The following is a 20,184-nucleotide window of genomic DNA, read 5'->3' on the forward strand; positions in this document are numbered from 1 at the left end:
AGTAAAGACATCTGATAGATACTCCCAGGTAGACTGATGTAGTAAAGACATCTGATAGATACTCCCAGGCAGACTGACACAGTAAAGACATCTGATAGATACTCCCAGGCAGACTGATGCAGTAAAGACATCTGATAGATACTCCCAGGCAGACTGATGTCTTTACTACATCAGATAGATACTCCCAGGCACACTGATGCAGTAAAGACATCTGATAGATACTCCCAGGCAGACTGATGTCTTTACTACATCAGATAGATACTCCCAGGCAGACTGATGTAGTAAAGACATCTGATAGATACTCCCAGGCAGACTGACACAGTAAAGACATCTGATAGATACTCCCAGGCAGACTGACACAGTAAAGACATCTGATAGATACTCCCAGGCAGACTGACACAGTAAAGACATCTGATAGATACTCCCAGGCAGACTGACACAGTAAAGACATCTGATAGATACTCCCAGGCAGACTGATGTAGTAAAGACATCTGATAGATACTCCCAGGCAGACTGATGTAGTAAAGACATCAGATAGATACTCCCAGGCAGACTGACGGTCTAAACACTGGAATAAGGTAAACATGACATACATCTAGAAATCATATATATTTTTTATATATACACACTCCTCAACTCACTTCTCTGTGGAGTCAGTGTACTGGACTGTTAGGACCTGGGACACCTCAGCCTTCTTATCCTCTTTCTGTATGGAGAGAAAGAGACAGAGGAGAGACAGAGAGAGAGAGAAGAGAGAGACAAAGACAGAGGAGACCGAGAGAGAAGAGAGAGAAGGAGAGAGAGAGAGAGGAGAAAGACAGAGGAGAGAGAAGGAGACAGAGGAGAGAGAGGAGAAAGACAGAGGAGAGAGAAGGAGACAGAGGAGAGAGAGGAGAGAGACAGAGGAGAAAGACAGAGGAGAGAGAGGAGAGAGACAGAGGAGAAAGACAGAGGAGAGAGAAGGAGAGAGAGAGCGAGGAGAAAGACAGGAGAGAGAAGGAGACAGAGGAGAGAGAGAGAGAAGGAGACAGAGGAGAGAGAGGAGAGAGAGAGAGAGAGAGGAGAGAGAAGGAGACAGAGGAGAGAGAGAGAAGGAGACAGAGGAGAGAGAGAGGAGACCGAGGAGAGAGAGAGAAGGAGACAGAGGAGAGAGAGAGAGGAGAGAGAGCGAGAGAGGAGAGAGAAGGAGACAGAGGAGAGAGAAGGAGACAGAGGAGAGAGAAGGAGACAGAGGAGAGAGAGAGAGGAGAGAGAAGGAGACAGAGGAGAGAGACAGAGGAGAGACAGAGGAGAGAGAAGGAGACAGAGGAGAGAGAGGAGAGAGACAGAGGAGAGAGAGACAGAGAGAGAGAGAGAGAGAGACAGAGTTAGTTAGTGGTTAGAACATTTTAATGAAGAAGTGAAAACTACTGGAGATAAATTTGTTGGCTGTGTATGTTGGTACAGTTCAGTATGTTGGTACAGTATAGTCCAGGTGTGTATGTATGTTGGTACAGTATATGTCCAGGTGTGTATGTATGTTGGTACAGTATATGTCCAGGTGTGTATGTATGTTGGTACAGTACATGTCCAGGTGTGTATGTATGTTGGTACAGTATATGTCCAGGTGTGTATGTATGTTGGTACAGTATATGTCCAGGTGTGTATGTATGTTGGTACAGTATAGTATATGTCCAGGTGTGTATGTATGTTGGTACAGTATATGTCCAGGCGTGTATGTCTGTTGGTACAGTACATGTCCAGGTGTGTATGTATGTTGGTACAGTATATGTCCAGGTGTGTATGTATGTTGGTACAGTATAGTATATGTCCAGGTGTGTATGTATGTTGGTACAGTATATGTCCAGGTGTGTATGTATGTTGGTACAGTATAGTATGTTGGTACAGTATATGTCCAGGTGTGTATGTATGTTGGTACAGTATAGTATGTTGGTACAGTACATGTCCAGGTGTGTATGTATGTTGGTACAGTATATGTCCAGGTGTGTATGTATGTTGGTACAGTATAGTATGTTGGTACAGTATATGTCCAGGTGTGTATGTATGTTGGTACAGTATAGTATATGTCCAGGTGTGTATGTATGTTGGTACAGTATAGTATATGTCCAGGTGTGTATGTATGTTGGTACAGTATATGTCCAGGTGTGTATGTATGTTGGTACAGTATATGTCCAGGTGTGTATGTATGTTGGTACAGTATATGTCCAGGTGTGTATGTATGTTGGTACAGTATAGTATATGTCCAGGTGTGTATGTATGTTGGTACAGTATAGTATATGTCCAGGTGTGTATGTATGTTGGTACAGTATAGTATATGTCCAGGTGTGTATGTATGTTGGTACAGTATATGTCCAGGTGTGTATGTATGTTGGTACAGTATATGTCCAGGTGTGTATGTATGTTGGTACAGTATATGTCCAGGTGTGTATGTGTTTTCATCCCACACAGACAATGACAAGCTCCCTGGACTCTTTTTACCCAGCAGAGAGCTGGGTGACACTCTATCCATTTCAGGAAGACGTCACATCACCAAGGCTGTGTTTACACAGGCAGCCCAATTCAGATTTTTTTTTGCCACTAATTGGTCTTTTGACAAATCAGATCACATCTTTTGCCAATAATTGGGCAAAAGATCAGAATCGGGCTTCCTGTGTAAACACAGCCCAAGTCACTGACCACCTCTACCTCAGGGGCCATGCCAGCCGCACAGTTTCCCCCAGACAAATGACATCACTCCAGGCATAACTCAAGTGTTTTTCTTGTGGGAGCATAGCTGGGCCCTCCTGGGCTTGGCTTAATGGATGGTTCTCATTAAAACCTTAAAACCAAGGCCTTAGGGAAACAGCTAGCTGTGAATACCTCCCAAACAAATGACTCAAAACTAAAAACAGACATGTCTGTAGGATCATTTATTTGAATGAGTAGAAATTAAACCAACAATGCTTATGTTGTTTCGATTCAACTGGGCTGCTAAGACCTTTCCAAGTAGTCATGGTGGGTCAGGGGGCTGTGTATGGGAAAACAGGGGTGTGTCATGTTTCAGGGGGCTGTGTATGGGAAATACAGGGGTGTGTCATGTTTCAGGGGGCTATGTATGGTAAATACAGGGGTGTGTCATGTTTCAGGGGGCTGTGTATGGGAAAACAGGGGTGTGTCATGTTTCAGGGGGCTGTGTATGGGAAAACAGGGGTGTGTCATGTTTCAGGGGGCTGTGTATGGGAAAACAGGGGTGTGTCATGTTTCAGGGGGCTGTGTATGGTAAATACAGGGGTGTGTCATGTTTCAGGGGGCTGTGTATGGGAAAACAGGGGTGTGTCATGTTTCAGGGGGCTGTGTATGGGAAAACAGGGGTGAGTCATGTTTCAGGGGGCTGTGTATGGGAAATACAGGGGTGTGTCATGTTTCAGGGGGCTGTGTATGGGAAAACAGGGGTGTGTCATGTTTCAGGGGGCTGTGTATGGTAAATACAGGGGAAACAGGGGTGTGTCAAGTTTCAGGGGGCTGTGTATGGGAAAACAGGAGTGTGTCATGTTTCAGTGGGCTATGTATGGTAAATACAGGGGTGTGTCATGTTTCAGGGGGCTGTGTATGGGAAAACAGGGGTGTGTCATGTTTCAGGGGGCTGTGTATGGGAAAACAGGGGTGTGTCATGTTTCAGGGGGCTGTGTATGGGAAATACAGGGGTGTGTCATGTTTCAGGGGGCTGTGTATGGGAAATACAGGGGAAACAGGGGTGTGTCATGTTTCAGGGGGCTGTGTATGGGAAATACAGGGGAAACAGGGGTGTGTCATGTTTCAGGGGGCTGTGTATGGTAAATACAGGGGAAACAGGGGTGTGTCATGTTTCAGGGGGCTGTGTATGGTAAATACAGGGGTGTGTCATGTTTCAGGGGGCTGTGTATTGTAAATACAGGGGTGTGTCATGTTTCAGGGGGCTGTGTATTGTAAATACAGGGGTGTGTCATGTTTCAGGGGGCTGTGTATGGGAAATACAGGGGTGTGTCATGTTTCAGGGGGCTGTGTATGGTAAATACAGGGGTGTGTCATGTTTCAGGGGGCTGTGTATGGGAAATACAGGGGTGTGTCATGTTTCAGGGGGCTGTGTATGGGAAATACAGGGGTGTGTCATGTTTCAGGGGGCTGTGTATGGTAAATACAGGGGTGTGTCATGTTTCAGGGGGCTGTGTATGGTAAATACAGGGGTGTGTCATGTTTCAGGGGGCTGTGTATTGTAAATACAGGGGTGTGTCATGTTTCAGGGGGCTGTGTATGGGAAATACAGGGGTGTGTCATGTTTCAGGGGGCTGTGTATGGTAAATACAGGGGTGTGTCATGTTTCAGGGGGCTGTGTATGGGAAATACAGGGGTGTGTCATGTTTCAGGGGGCTGTGTATGGGAAATACAGGGGTGTGTCATGTTTCAGGGGGCTGTGTATGGTAAATACAGGGGTGTGTCATGTTTTAGGGGGCTGTGTATGGGGAAACAGGGGTGTGTCATGTTTCAGGGGGCTGTGTATGGTAAATACAGGGGAAACAGGGGTGTGTCATGTTTCAGGGGGCTGTGTATGGGAAATACAGGGAAAACAGAGGTGCAGCTCATTGCTGAACAACTCAACTGTTTCCTTTCAGTAGAAACTCACTCAGTCATTCTGACTTAACTAAGCCACAGGTTTCCTGCTGAACTGTTAACTTGACCTGCTTCTCATTACAAACTATCAATATTACTTCAATTAGCTAACCGCCTAGCTTCACATTTACAAACTATCAATATTACTTCAATTAGCTAACCTCCTAGCTTCACATTACAAACTATCAATATTACTTCAATTAGCTAACCTCCTAGCTTCACATTACAAACTATCAATATTACTTCAATTAGCTAACCTCCTAGCTTCACATTACAAACTATCAATATTACTTCAATTAGCTAACCTCCTAGCTTCACATTACAAACTATCAATATTACTTCAATTAGCTAACCTCCTAGCTTCACATTACAAACTATCAATATTACTTCAATTAGCTAACCTCCTAGCTTCACATTACAAACTATTAATATTACTTCAATTAGCTAACCTCCTAGCTTCACATTTACAAACTATCAATATTACTTCAATTAGCTAACCTCCTAGCTTCACATTACAAACTATCAATATTACTTCAATTAGCTAACTCCTAGCTTCACATTACAAACTATTAATATTACTTCAATTAGCTAACCTCCTAGCTTCACATTACAAACTATCAATATAACTTCAATTAGCTAACCTCCTAGCTTCACATTTACAAACTATCAATATTACTTCAATTAGCTAACCTCCCAGCTTCACAGAACATTAACACAAGTACAAATCCTTTCTTGAAACTGAATCATGATAGTCTACTAATGTCCTGTCCAATAAACAAACAAACTGTCCTCAATCTTTCCACCTCTACATCTGTCCAATAAACAAACACTGAGTAGTGGACGTGCCCACTCCTAAAAACACGGTGTAGAGTGGTGCTGTTCTGTATTGGAATCCTTCAACATGTTGGAATCACAAGAACCCAAGAAGTCTATAGGGGTCCTGGGAAAATATATCTCCATCTTCTCTGACACAGTGCCTGTGTGGACTGGAGAGAGTGGGAACTGGAGTATTGGACTGTCATGGGATAACACATCCACCCGTCATCAGCAGACATAAGACTGTTTAGATGAGGGCTTTGTTCATTCTTCTAAACAAAGAGGGAGAGAGAGCAGAGGTGAAAGTGATTACTAAAATCCTTCCTCTAACAGTTGTGTTTACTTTCCCAAGACTGCTGGATTAGGTTCATTCCCATGAAGAGAGAGGGAGAGGGGAGGAGGAGAGGGGAGGAAGAGATGGAGAGGGGAGGAGGAGAGGCAGAGAGTGTGGCAGGGTAGAGGAGAGATCCAAAAGACCTAAGAATTTAAAGCATGAACTGTCGTAACATAACAGATGGGTTATTAAACTGGAGTAACATAACAGATGGGTTATTAAACTGGAGTAACATAACAGATGGGTTATTAAGCTGGAGTAACATTACAGATGGGTTATTAAACCGGAGTAACATTACAGATGGGTTATTAAGCTGGAGTAACATTACAGATGGGTTATTAAGCTGGAGTAACATTACAGATGGGTTATTAAACCAGAGTAACATTACAGATGGGTTATTAAGCTGGAGTAACATTACAGATGGGTTATTAAACCGGAGTAACATTACAGATGGGTTATTAAACCGGAGTAACATTACAGATGGGTTATTAAACTGGAGTAACATTACAGATGGGTTATTAAACTGGAGTAACATTACAGATGGGTTATTAAACCGGAGTAACATTACAGATGGGTTATTAAACTGGAGTAACATTACAGATGGGTTATTAAACTGGAGTAACATTACAGATGGGTTATTAAACTGGAGTAACATAACAGATGGGTTATTAAATCGGAGTAACATTACAGATGGGTTATTAAACCGGAGTAACATAACAGATGGGTTATTAAACTGTCGTAACATAATAGATGGGTTATTAAACTGTCGTAACATTACAGATGGGTTATTAAACTGTCGTAACATTACAGATGGGTTATTAAACTGTCGTAACGTAACAGATGGGTTATTAAACTGTCGTAACGTAACAGATGGGTTATTAAACTGTCGTAACGTAACAGATGGGTTATTAAACTGGAGTTACATAACAGATGGGTTATTAAACTGTCGTAACATAACAGATGGGTTATTAAACTGTCGTAACATAACAGATGGGTTATTAAACTGTCGTAACATAACAGATGGGTTATTAAACTGTCGTAACATAACAGATGGGTTATTAAACTGTCGTAACATAACAGATGGGTTATTAAACTGGAGTAACATAACAGATGGGTTATTAAACTGTCGTAACATAACAGATGGGTTATTAAACTGTCGTAACATAACAGATGGGTTATTAAACTGTCGTAACATAACAGATGGGTTATTAAACTGTCGTAACATAACAGATGGGTTATTAAACTGGAGTATCATAACAGATGGGTTATTAAGCTGGAGTATCATAACAGATGGGTTATTAAGCTGGAGTATCATAACAGATGGGTTATTAAACTGTCGTAACATAACAGATGGGTTATTAAACTGTCGTAACATAACAGATGGGTTATTCAACTGGAGTAAGATAACAGATGGGTTATTCAACTGTCGTAACATAACAGATGGGTTATTAAACTGGAGTAACATAACAAATGGGTTATTAAACTGGAGTAACATAACAGATGGGTTATTAAACTGTCGTAACATAACAGATGGGTTATTAAACTGTCGTAACATAACAGATCGGTTATTCAACTGGAGTAACATAACAGATGGGTTATTAAACTGGAGTAACATAACAGATGGGTTATTAAACTGTCGTAACATAACAGATGGGTTATTAAACTGTCGTAACATAACAGATGGGTTATTCAACTGTAGTAACATAACAGATGGGTTATTAAACTGTCGTAACATAACAGATGGGTTATTAAACTGTCGTAACATAACAGATGGGTTATTAAACTGTCGTAACATAACAGATGGGTTATTAAACTGTCGTAACATAACAGATGGGTTATTAAACTGGAGTAACATAACAGATGGGTTATTAAACTGTAGTAACATAACAGATGGGTTATTAAACTGTAGTAACATAACAGATGGGTTATTAAACTGTAGTAACATAACAGATGGGTTATTAAACTGTCGTAACATAACAAATGGGTTATTAAACTGGAGTAACATAACAAATGGGTTATTAAACTGGAGTAACATAACAGATGGGTTATTAAACTGTAGTAACATAACAGATGGGTTATTAAACTGGAGTAACATAACAGATCGGTTATTCAACTGGAGTAACATTACAGATCGGTTATTAAACTGTCGTAACATAACAGATGGGTTATTAAACTGTCGTAACATAACAGATGGGTTATTAAACTGTCGTAACATAACAGATGGGTTATTAAACTGTCGTAACATAACAGATGGGTTATTAAACTGGAGTAACATAACAGATGGGTTATTCAACTGGAGTAAGATAACAGATGGGTTATTAAACTGTCGTAACATAACAGATGGGTTATTAAACTGGAGTAACATAACAAATGGGTTATTAAACTGGAGTAACATAACAGATGGGTTATTAAACTGTCGTAACATAACAGATGGGTTATTAAACTGTCGTAACATAACAGATCGGTTATTCAACTGGAGTAACATAACAGATGGGTTATTAAACTGGAGTAACATAACAGATGGGTTATTAAACTGTCGTAACATAACAGATGGGTTATTCAACTGGAGTAACATAACAGATGGGTTATTCAACTGTAGTAACATAACAGATGGGTTATTAAACTGTCGTAACATAACAGATGGGTTATTCAACTGGAGTAACATAACAGATGGGTTATTAAACTGTCGTAACATAACAGATGGGTTATTAAACTGTCGTAACATAACAGATGGGTTATTAAACTGTCGTAACATAACAGATGGGTTATTAAACTGGAGTAACATAACAGATGGGTTATTAAACTGGACTAACATAACAGATGGGTTATTAAACTGTAGTAACATAACAGATGGGTTATTAAACTGTCGTAACATAACAGATGGGTTATTAAACTGTAGTAACATAACAGATGGGTTATTAAACTGGAGTAACATAACAGATGGGTTATTAAACTGGAGTAACATTACAGATCGGTTATTCAACTGGAGTAACATTACAGATGGGTTATTAAACTGTCGTAACATAACAGATGGGTTATTAAACTGTCGTAACATAACAGATGGGTTATTAAACTGTCGTAACATAACAGATGGGTTATTAAACTGTCGTAACATAACAGATGGGTTATTAAACTGTCGTAACATAACAGATGGGTTATTAAACTGTCGTAACATAACAGATGGGTTATTAAACTGTAGTAACATAACAGATGGGTTATTAAACTGTCGTAACATAACAGATGGGTTATTAAACTGTCGTAACATAACAGATGGGTTATTAAGCTGGAGTATCATAACAGATGGGTTATTAAACTGTCGTAACATAACAGATGGGTTATTAAACTGGAGTAACATTACAGATGGGTTATTAAACTGGAGTAACATTACAGATGGGTTATTAAACTGGAGTAACATTACAGATGGGTTATTAAACTGTAGTAACATAACAGATGGGTTATTAAACTGTAGTAACATAACAGATGGGTTATTAAACTGTAGTAACATAACAGATGGGTTATTAAACTGTCGTAACATAACAGATGGGTTATTAAACTGTCGTAACATAACAGATGGGTTATTAAACTGTCGTAACATAACAGATGGGTTATTCAACTGGAGTAACATAACAGATGGGTTATTAAACTGTCGTAACATAACAGATGGGTTATTAAACTGTCGTAACATAACAGATGGGTTATTAAACTGTAGTAACATAACAGATGGGTTATTAAACTGTCGTAACATAACAGATGGGTTATTAAACTGGAGTAACATTACAGATGGGTTATTAAACTGTAGTAACATAACAGATGGGTTATTAAACTGGAGTAACATAACAGATGGGTTATTAAACTGGAGTAACATAACAGATGGGTTATTAAACTGTCGTAACATAACAGATGGGTTATTAAACTGTAGTAACATAACAGATGGGTTATTAAACTGTAGTAACATAACAGATGGGTTATTAAACTGTCGTAACATAACAGATGGGTTATTAAACTGTAGTAACATAACAGATGGGTTATTAAACTGGAGTAACATAACAGATGGGTTATTAAACTGTAGTAACATAACAGATGGGTTATTAAACTGGAGTAACATAACAGATCGGTTATTCAACTGGAGTAACATTACAGATCGGTTATTGTACAGTTTGAAAATCTTAGTTTATTATATGTGTGAGTGTGTGTGTGTGTGTGTGTGTGCGTGTGTCAGTGTGAGTGTGTGAGTGCGTGTGCGTAGGGTGCTGCTTTACTAGATGCATCAGTACTGTGCGTACAGGGATAGTCCTGTTTGCCCGGTGCTGGCTGTTGCTCATGCGTCTGGTCTTGGTCCGCTCCACCTCATGTCGATGGACCCAGCCTCGCAGCTCATGGTTCAACCTGTCAACCAAATCACTGAGTCAAGTCACTTAGACATTTCCACATACGTGTGCACTCCGTAGACTGGGAGAGATCTGGTTGGCTGCCCCCCCCCCCCCCCCCTCTCTGCTTTGCTGTGATAGGTTTCTCCATCTAAAGCCTATAAAGTTGTGTCCTTACTCTGTCTACATCTTGGATTTGATTTTAATTCAGCCACTGTAGCACTTTGAGATACTACTACTACTACTACTAATAATAATAATAATAACAACAACACTTTACATTTATAAAACTCTCTCTCAAATTAAAGCCAACAATAAGACAATAATTAAAACCCAACTAAATGGATTCAGGATGAAAGCATATCTTTATGACACGTAAAGAAACACTAGGTGTGATTCATGGTTCCATAAAGCTTGGGAGCCAATTTGCTGCAGTGAATTGAAGAGAGTCCACATGGAGTCCACATGCTGAACCTCCAGAACCGATATGTTCTGAACGCTCGTAAACGGAGCCTTAGATGGTTTCCATCTAACTATTGAAAAAGACCCAGGAAAGATATGAATTCACCTGAATCAGATATGGGCATTGCTTTAATAAAATCTTGTGGTTTAGATGTCGTTATTTCAAAAGGCGTACATAGTCTTATGGCCCAATGTGGAGGAACTAGAGATGGGACTAAGTAGGGTTGCAAATTTCTGGAAACTTTCGTAAAAGTTGCCCCTAGGGCAGAGTGTAACCCTAGGGCAGAGTGAAACAGCGTGTAACCCTAGGACAGAGTGAAACAGCGTGTAACCCTAGGGCAGAGTGAAACAGAGTGTAACCCTAGGGCAGAGTGAAACAGAGTGTAACCCTAGGGCAGAGTGAAACAGCGTGTAACCCTAGGGCAGAGTGTAACCCTAGGGCAGAGTGTAACCCTAGGGCAGAGTGAAACAGCGTGTAACCCTAGGGCAGAGTGTAACCCTAGGGCAGAGTGAAACAGAGTGTAACCCTAGGGCAGAGTGTAACCCTAGAGCAGAGTGTAACCCTAGGGCAGAGTGTAACCCTAGGGCAGAGTGTAACCCTAGGGCAGAGTGAAACAGCGTGTAACCCTAGGGCAGAGTGTAACCCTAGGGCAGAGTGAAACAGCGTGTAACCCTAGGGCACAGTGTAACCCTAGGGCAGAGTGAAACAGAGTGTAACCCTAGGGCAGAGTGTAACTCTAGGGCAGAGTGAAACAGATGTGTAACTCTAGGGCAGAGTGAAACAGAGTGTAACCCTAGGGCAGAGTGTAACAGAGTGTAACCCTAGGGCAGAGTGTAACAGCGTGTAGAACTGACCTGAGGCATTTGGTCCTGTTGACAGGCGGCAGACAGGGAGGAGGAGGTCCGAAGAACAGAGGATCCTTCTTCACCACCATCAAAGCCTTGTCCTCCGAACTAAGACAGACAGACGGACGGACGGACGGAGGGATACAGAGAGAGACAGGGAGAGAGACACAGTCGGGGAGGGAGACACAGACAGAGAGGGAGAACAATGAGAGAAAAGTTCAGATTTATTTTACTTTGGTGGCAAAAAACAAACTATTCTTGGATACAGGCGAGAGATTCCCCACTGTGAGGTAGTGACTGGAACCAAGATGGCACTGCCTCTGCCTACCAAGGCCACGCGGAGCCCTGAGACTACCCACAGAGTAGTGTAGCTAAGAGTCCAAATGACACTCTCAACTCTTCAACATGGAGGTCATTAATCCCATGTTAAATGATATCTGCACGTACGGAATGCCAAAACGAGGCTGTGAAACAGTAACACGTGCAGAGCTGGCAGTGGGCGTGCGTTTACATCTGAGGACTTTAAAATGATGAGTCGTACCATCCAGGAAGTGCTGATCTGTTCAATACAATGTGTCCACCGTCTGTCACAGGCTGGGGAATATCAGGGATACCTTGGGGATCAGGCTGACAATGACAGAACTCTGAGACGAGCTTCTGCTGACACCGAGCTCTGGCACAGAGAAAAGACGAGGGAAAAGTGCAAACTCGACGACTCGCGAGTTGAAATACGGCGAGGGGGCTGAGCCTAAATAATGGAAATGTAACGGGGGCCAGACTAAACACTCACAGAATATCACAACCAAGATAAAGAAAACTTACATAACACCGGGAGGGAGGGAGAGAGGCAGGGATGGAGGCAGGCAGGCAGGCAGGGGGGGAGGCTGGGATGGAGAGAAAGAGGCAGGGATGGAGGGAGGGATGGAGGGAGAGAGGCTGGGATGGAGGGAGGGAGGCAGGGATGGAGGGAGGGAGGTAGGCAGGGATGGAGGGAGGGAGGCAGGGATGGAGGGAGGGAGGTAGGCAGGGATGGAGGGAGGGAGGCAGGGATGGAGGGAGAGAGAGGCAGGCAGGCAGGCAGGGGGGGAGGCTGGGATGGAGAGAAAGAGGCAGGGATGGAGGCTGGGATGGAGGGAGAGAGGCTGGGATGGAGGGAGGGAGGCAGGGATGGATGGAGGGAGGGAGGGAGGGATGGAGGGAGGGAGGTAGGCAGGCAGAGGGGGAGGCTGGGATGGAGAGAAAGAGGCAGGGATGGAGGGAGGGAGGCAGGGATGGAGGGAGGAAGGTAGGCAGGCAGGGGGGGAGGCTGGGATGGAGAGAAAGAGGCTGGGATGGAGAGAAAGAGGCAGGGATGGAGGGAGGGAGGCAGGGATGGAGGCAGGCAGGCAGGGGGGGGCTGGGATGGAGAGAAAGAGGCAGGGATGGAGGGAGGGAGGCAGGGATGGAGGCAGGCAGGCAGGCAGGGGGAGGCTGGGATGGAGAGAAAGAGGCAGGGATGGAGGGAGGGAGGCAGGGCTGGAGAGAGCGAGGGAGGGGGGAGGCTGGGATGGAGAGAAAGAGGCAGGGATGGAGGGAGGGAGGCAGGAAGGGAGGCAGGGATGGAGAGAGCGAGGGAGGGGGAAGGCAGGGATGGAGAGAGAGAGGGAGGGATGGAGGGAGGGAGGCAGGAAGGGAGGCAGGGATGGAGAGAGCGAGGGAGGGGGGAGGCAGGGATGGAGAGAAAGAGGCAGGGATGGAGGGAGGGAGGCAGGGATGGAGGGAGGAAGGTAGGCAGGCAGGGGGGGAGGCTGGGATGGAGAGAAAGAGGCTGGGATGGAGAGAAAGAGGCAGGGATGGAGGGAGGGAGGCAGGGATGGAGGCAGGCAGGCAGGGGGGGGCTGGGATGGAGAGAAAGAGGCAGGGATGGAGGGAGGGAGGCAGGGATGGAGGCAGGCAGGCAGGCAGGGGGAGGCTGGGATGGAGAGAAAGAGGCAGGGATGGAGGGAGGGAGGCAGGGCTGGAGAGAGCGAGGGAGGGGGGAGGCTGGGATGGAGAGAAAGAGGCAGGGATGGAGGGAGGGAGGCAGGGATGGAGAGAGCGAGGGAGGGGGAAGGCAGGGATGGAGAGAGAGAGGGAGGGATGGAGGGAGGGAGGCAGGAAGGGAGGCAGGGATGGAGAGAGCGAGGGAGGGGGGAGGCAGGGATGGAGAGAGAGGGGGAGGGGGGAGGCAGGAAGGGAGGCAGGCCAGCGTATTGGGCACAGATGCTTTGGGAGAGACGTGATACCACAGGAAGAAGAAATGGTTTGTGTGAAACGTGACCTGCCTCACGCATCGGCTCAGATACTACGACCCAGAATTTTAATAAGAAGGCAACGAGAGGCTATGAAAGCTGTGCAGAAAAATTACATTTTCAAACAGAGGGCTAGCGGGAGGCACGACCAACCTCACGTCATCAGAGCGTGACGTATGCTGAACGAGAGACCTCGGTTTATTATTGTAACGTTGTGACAGTGTTTTCTCGTAAAGTTCGGTTTATGTACTTTTTGATTTTGGATCGCGCGATGTGGCCTAGCCTCAGTTACTGTGAGCACTCCTACAGTGGGGAGAACAAGTATTTTGATACACTGCCGATTTTGAAGGTTTCCCTACTTACAAAGCATGTAGAGGTCTGTAATTTTTTTTAATCATAAGTACATTTCAACTGTGAGAGACGGAATCTAAAACAAAAATCCAGAAAATCACATTGTATGATTTTTAAGTAATTAATTTGCATTTTATTGCATGACATAACTATTTGATCACCTACCAACCAGTAAGAATTCCCGGCTCTCACAGACCTGTTAGTTTTTCTTTAACTATTATTTAACACTGTATCTGTCCCTGCGAGACAAAAACAGTCTGAAGTTGTTTGCTGTACTACTAGCCTAGCTATTCAGCTAGCTACTAGCCTAGCTATTCAGCTAGCTACTAGCCTAGCTATTCAGCTAGCTACTTGCCTAGCTATTCAGCTAGCTACTAGCCTAGCTATTCAGCTAGCTACTAGCCTAGCTATTCAGCTAGCTACTAGCCTAGCTATTCAGCTAGCAGGGGTTTCCACAAACAGCTTGAACACGGATAGCCCTTGTGGACCACGGAGGTGGCGTCTCGTGCTAATTGTGGCTGTATTCCCTGGTGCCTGTTGTTGTTTCCCTGCAACCGGACCTGGCTGGAACTGCGCGGTATAGCTACCAACTTTAGCCGACTCTGCTACCACCACCCCCTAAAGCTGCAGAGTAAAATATATTTTAAAAACCAACAAAAATGACTCTACAAGGAGTTGTTACAACAGCAGGAGAATAGTTTTAAGAGCTTTGTTCAGATATTGGTGGATACAACAAGTCAAATAATGTACGATCTGACCAGAGGTCCAGGACATGAAAAAACAGTTCTCAATTCTCCCAGAGAGCTTGATGTGATGAAATCGGACTGCAGTAAGATGAGAAACAACATGTCTGTGAATCTACTCTTACCATAAAGGACTGCTTGGTGGAGAGCTGCAGAGATGGTTCTCCTCTCCAAGTGGCGCAGTGGTCTAAGGCACTGCATGTTAACTGTGCCATTAGAGATTCTGGGTTCGAGTCCAGGCTCTATCGCGACCGGGAGACCCATGGGGCGGCACACACTTGGCCCAGCGTCGTCTGGGTTAGGGGAGGGTTTGGCCGGCAGGGATGCCCTTGTCCCATCGCGCACTAGCGATTCTTGTGGATGACCGGGTGGCAGTGCGAGGTGACACGTTTCGGAGGACGCACGGCTCTCGACCTTCGCCTCTCCTGAGTCCGTACGGCAGTTGCAGCGATGAGACAAGACCAGGACATTTTTTTTTTTTTGGTACCCAGATCTGTGCCTCGACACAATCCTGTCTCGGAGCTCTACGGACAATTCCTTCGACCTCATGGGTTGGTTTTTGCTCCGACATGCATAGGGCTGTGTATGCTCACTAGGGCTGTGTATGCTCACTAGGGCTGTGTATGCTCACTAGGGCTGTGTATGCTCACTAGGGCTGTGTATGCTCACTAGGGCTGTGTATGCTCACTAGGGCTGTGTATGCTCACTAGGGCTGTGTATGCTCACTAGGGCTGTGTATGCTCACTAGGGCTGTGGCGGTCATGACATTACGGCAGCCGGTGATTGTCAAGCAGATAACTGCCGGTCTCCCGGTAATTGACCGTTAATTAACATAAACACATTTAGCGTCTCCTGGCTTCCACGCAGCCTACAAGACACTGGCGCAGAACTTCGGAACATTTTTAAAAAGTTGAACAAAATCCACGTAATAAAGCCAACGCCTTCACAATAAATCCATTATTTATTTTAGGTCTAAAGAAACATGATATGAAGAAAATGTATTTCAGAAGAACAGAATAGTATACTCTGAGATCTGACTAAGCCAAATAGCTGTGATGCCAAGTTTGAACCATGTAGGCCTTGTGCAGAGCAGGTTGACAGTGACAGAAGTGGTGCCACAATATGTAGGCATTCTCAAGAGAGACCGGCTGGGTCACACATGTCAGCTATGTATGTCTCTATCTAGACAACATTCAGCCTCTGTCATTTAATCTAGATGAGAACCTCTTCTTTCTCTAGGTCTCTCTCTCTCACTTTTAGGTCTCTCTCTCTGTCTTTCTCTCTCTCTCTAATCCATTATTTATTTTAGACAGGTCTAAAGAAACATGATATGAAGAAAATTTATTTCAGAAGAACAGAATACTCTGAGATGTCCTAATGTTAGGCCCTGATCTGGCTAAGCCAAATGGCTGCGGGCTATACTAGTTCATTTAGCAGACAAGATTTAAAGCGGTTTAATGTGCTTCTTGCCTTATTGCACGCAAGCTGGGCATCGTTCACCAGTAATGATATATAATTCACAAGTGATAGGCTAATATTGACACCCATGAGACAATCCCTGATTTAATCTTGTCTTTACATACAGTTGAAGTCGGAAGTTTACATACACTTAGGTTGGAGTCATTAAAACTAATTTGTCAACCACTCCACACACTTCTTGTTAACAAACTATAGTTTTGGCAAGTCGGTTAGGACATCTACATTGTGCGTGACACAAGTAATTCTTCCAACAATTGTTTACAAACAGATGATTTCACTTATAATTCACTGTATCACAATTCCAGTGGGTCAGAAGTTTACATAGATTAAGTTTATTCATTTATTTATTACCCCTTTCTCCCCCCAATTTCATGGTATCCAATTGTTAGTAGTTACTATCTTGTCTCATCGCTACAACTCCCGTACGGGCTCGGGAGAGACGAAGGTCGAAAGCAATGCGTCCTCCGTAACACAACCCAACCAAGCGCTCTAACCACTAGGCGACCTGCCCATCGCTCTAACCACTAGGCAACCTGCCCAACGCTCTAACCACTAGGCTACCTGCCCAACGCTCTAACCACTGCCAAAATAAATATAGTAAGCCTAGCCTATTAAAGCTGATGGGATTCTCCTCCTTTTAATAGAGGCCATCACTCTGTTTTCTCACGCAATTGCTTAGCCTATAGAAATGGTGTGCAACATGAGCTCATGAAGTGTTTGGTGTTTGATTAGATTTTCGATAACATTTGTATTGATGTCTGAGTGATTAGAGGGACAATAGAGTGCTGAGGACCAGGCATTTAGCAGGTTTGGTAGGCTACTAATGACCATCAGCAGCATCAGAGCTTGGCGAAGCCTACAGTGACTAAACGGTCACGTGGAATGTGACTGCAATCCGTGCTTGTGACCTCCGGTGTGGCAGTAATACAGTCACATAACAGCCCTAGACATGCTCTGTCAACTGTGGGACCTTATACAGACAGGTGTGCCTTTCCAAATCATGTCCAATCAATTGAATTTACCACAGGTGGACCAATTAAGTTGTAGAAACATCTCAAGGATGATCAATGGAAACAGGATGCACCGGAGCTCAATTTTGAGTCTCATAGCAAAGGGTCTGAATACTGATGTAAATACGGTATTTCTGTTTTACATTTTTTAAATACATTTGCAAACATTTCTAAAAACTTGTTTTGGCTTTGTCATTATGGGGTATCGTGTGTAGAATGAGGACAATTTATTTAATCCATTTTAGAATAAGTCGGTAATGTAATAAAAAGTGGAAAAAGTGAAGGGGTCTGAAATACTTTCCGAATGCCCTGTTTATTACATTTGTGTAGTTCAGTCCTCAAGCTGTTCTTGTCTATTAATGTTCTGTATTATGTCATGTTTTATGATCTGTGTGGACACATCAAAGCCGCATGTTATTGAGGTAATTTACAAATGAGGCCCAAGGGCCGGTGTCGCGTTTCCCAAAAATATCGATAACCCTTCCGTACAACAAACCCTAACTAGTAAATGCACTGCCTCCTATGTCCAGGTCAACCTAACCCAGCCTCTTCCTCTACCTCCTCCTCTCCAGTCCAGGTCAACCTAACCCAGCCTCTATCTCTACCCCCCCCCCCCCCCTCCTCTTTAGTCCAGGTCAACCTAACCTAGTATCTACCTGCCCCTCTCCAGTCCAGGTCAACCTAACCTAGTATCTACCTGCCCCTCTCCAGTCCAGGTCAACCTAACCCAGCCTCTATCTCTACCCCCCCCCCCCCCCTCCTCTTTAGTCCAGGTCAACCTAACCTAGTATCTACCTGCCCCTCTCCAGTCCAGGTCAACCTAACCTAGTATCTACCTCCCCCTCTCCAGTCCAGGTCAACCCAGCCTCTTCCTCTACTTCCCCCTCTCCAGTCCAGGTCAACCCAGCCTCTTCCTCTACCTCCCCCTCTCCAGTCCAGGTCAACCCAGCCTCTTCCTCTACCTCTCCCTCTCCAGTCCAGGTCAACCCAACCCAGACTCTACCTCCCCCTCTCCAGTCCAGGTCAACCCAACCCAGACTCTACCACCGCCTCTCCAGTCCAGGTCAACCCAACCCAGTCTCTACCTCTCCAGTCCAGGTCAACCCAACCCAGACTCTACCTCCCCCGCTCCAGTCCAGGTCAACCCAACCCAGACTCTACCTCCCCCTCTCCAGTCCAGGTCAACCCAACCCAGACTCTACCTCCCCCTCTCCAGTCCAGGCCAACCCAACCCAGAGTCTACCTCCGCCTCTCCAGTCCAGGTCAACCCAACCCAGCATCTTCCTCCCCCTCTCCAGTCCAGGTCAACCCAACCCAGTGTCTACCCTCTCCAGTCCAGGTCAACCCAGTCTCTATCTCCGCCTCTCCAGTCCAGGTCAACCCAGTCTCTACCTCCGCCTCTCCAGTCCAGGTCAACCCAACCCAGTCTCTACCTCCGCCTCTCCAGTCCAGGTCAACCCAACCCAGTCTCTACCGCTCCAGTCCTGGTCAACCCAACCCAGTCTCTACCTCTCCAGTCCAGACCCACCGTGGTCATCTTACAGTGGAACATGGAGTCTGATCTGTTCTAAGACAGTGTTTTTAAACATGGGATCAACAAATATACAAAATTAGTGTCAGGTAACCAACCATCTCAGAGACAAGACAACAACGTCCCACGTTCTGGCCCTGGTCCACGGAACTGAGATAGACTGTTTTTCTAAGGCACTGCAGCTTAGTGTTGCGACGTCACTTCAGCCTGGGGTTCGATCCCCAGTGTCATTACCGGCCGTGACCGGGAGTCTCATAGGGCGGCGCACAATTGGCCCAGCGTCGTCCGGGGTTAGGGGGGGGCTTTACTTGGCTCATCGAGCTCTAGCGACTCCTTGTGGCGGGCCGGGCACCTGCAGGCTGACTTCAGTTGTCAGTTGAACGGTGTTTCCTCCGACACAATTGTGCAGCTGGCTTCCGGGTTAAGTGATCAGTTGTCAGAATATCCTGACCTGGACAACACTGACGTGTGTGTGTGTGTGTGTGTGTGTGTGGTATAAACAGTTAAAGTGCAGAGCAAAGGGGAGGCAGGTTTATGACATGCAGCACTCCCGCCACAGCCAGGTCTGTGGTGATACTGAGTTAGGTCATTACCTGTGGGTCGGAGGGGTGGTCTGGAGGGATTCGGGGCCCACCGAGGTGTCTGTCTCTGGGGAGAAGTCCAGCAGATGTCTGCCGCTGTGCATGGAGCCAGCCTGAAGTTTAGAGCCACGGCCACCTTCAAACAAACTGAAGCAGGATGGGGGAAGGGGAGAGGAGGGGAGAAGAGAGATGGAGAGAGAGAAAGAGGGAGACAGAGAAAGAAAGACATGATCAAAAAACCCAGAGTAAAGAAGGCTGAAATCAATGAGCCTAACATCCAGTGGCCCAAAGACATTCAGTCTTAAAAACAACAGCAGAATCTCAACTCTGACCTCCATGTGTCTCATCATTTCATGCCATCTGGCCCCATATGGTGGCTATTTTACATTCCAATGGACGGCCCCAATAGTGTTCCTCTAAAGACTCAAGAGTCACATGCTCATTCACAGTTACATTCAAAACCACACTATGTTCTCTCAGTCTGCTACTGAAACAGCAAATTCCTAGCTAGGAACACCAACACTTCACAAGCGCATGCACACATCATGCCCCTTGAACTCCAACAGTTTGGGGAACACAGGCTACGATATGATTTTCTACCCTTCTCTCAGTCCCAGAAGTGGACAGACACGTGCTCACTCCCCCTGACCTTTTTAAAGGCTTTGCAGTGGGAATAAACAAGTGCGGTAAGTGTGGTAGAATGAGAGAGACTCACCTCACCTCAGTCCCACAGAGACTCACCTCACCTCAGTCCCACAGAGACTCACC

At 45.1% G+C, this 20,184-nt stretch overlaps 1 protein-coding gene across 1 annotated transcript in view; it reads right to left on the reverse strand.

The window, feature by feature from the left end:
* The window catches only part of atf6 (activating transcription factor 6), a 124,446-nt gene that overhangs the window by 44,077 nt on the left and 60,185 nt on the right, over positions 1 to 20,184 (reverse strand). Inside the window, exons 10-13 of the mRNA XM_036978881.1 lie at positions 19,429 to 19,563; positions 11,461 to 11,559; positions 10,060 to 10,162; positions 642 to 706 (exon numbers count right to left, since the gene is read on the reverse strand). Of these exons, the coding sequence (XP_036834776.1) occupies positions 642 to 706; positions 10,060 to 10,162; positions 11,461 to 11,559; positions 19,429 to 19,563 (402 nt within the window). The remainder of the gene's footprint in view (positions 1 to 641; positions 707 to 10,059; positions 10,163 to 11,460; positions 11,560 to 19,428; positions 19,564 to 20,184) is intronic.

The sequence above is a fragment of the Oncorhynchus mykiss genome, chromosome 5 (assembly GCF_013265735.2).
Source record: "Oncorhynchus mykiss isolate Arlee chromosome 5, USDA_OmykA_1.1, whole genome shotgun sequence".
Classification (NCBI taxonomy): domain Eukaryota; kingdom Metazoa; phylum Chordata; class Actinopteri; order Salmoniformes; family Salmonidae; genus Oncorhynchus; species Oncorhynchus mykiss.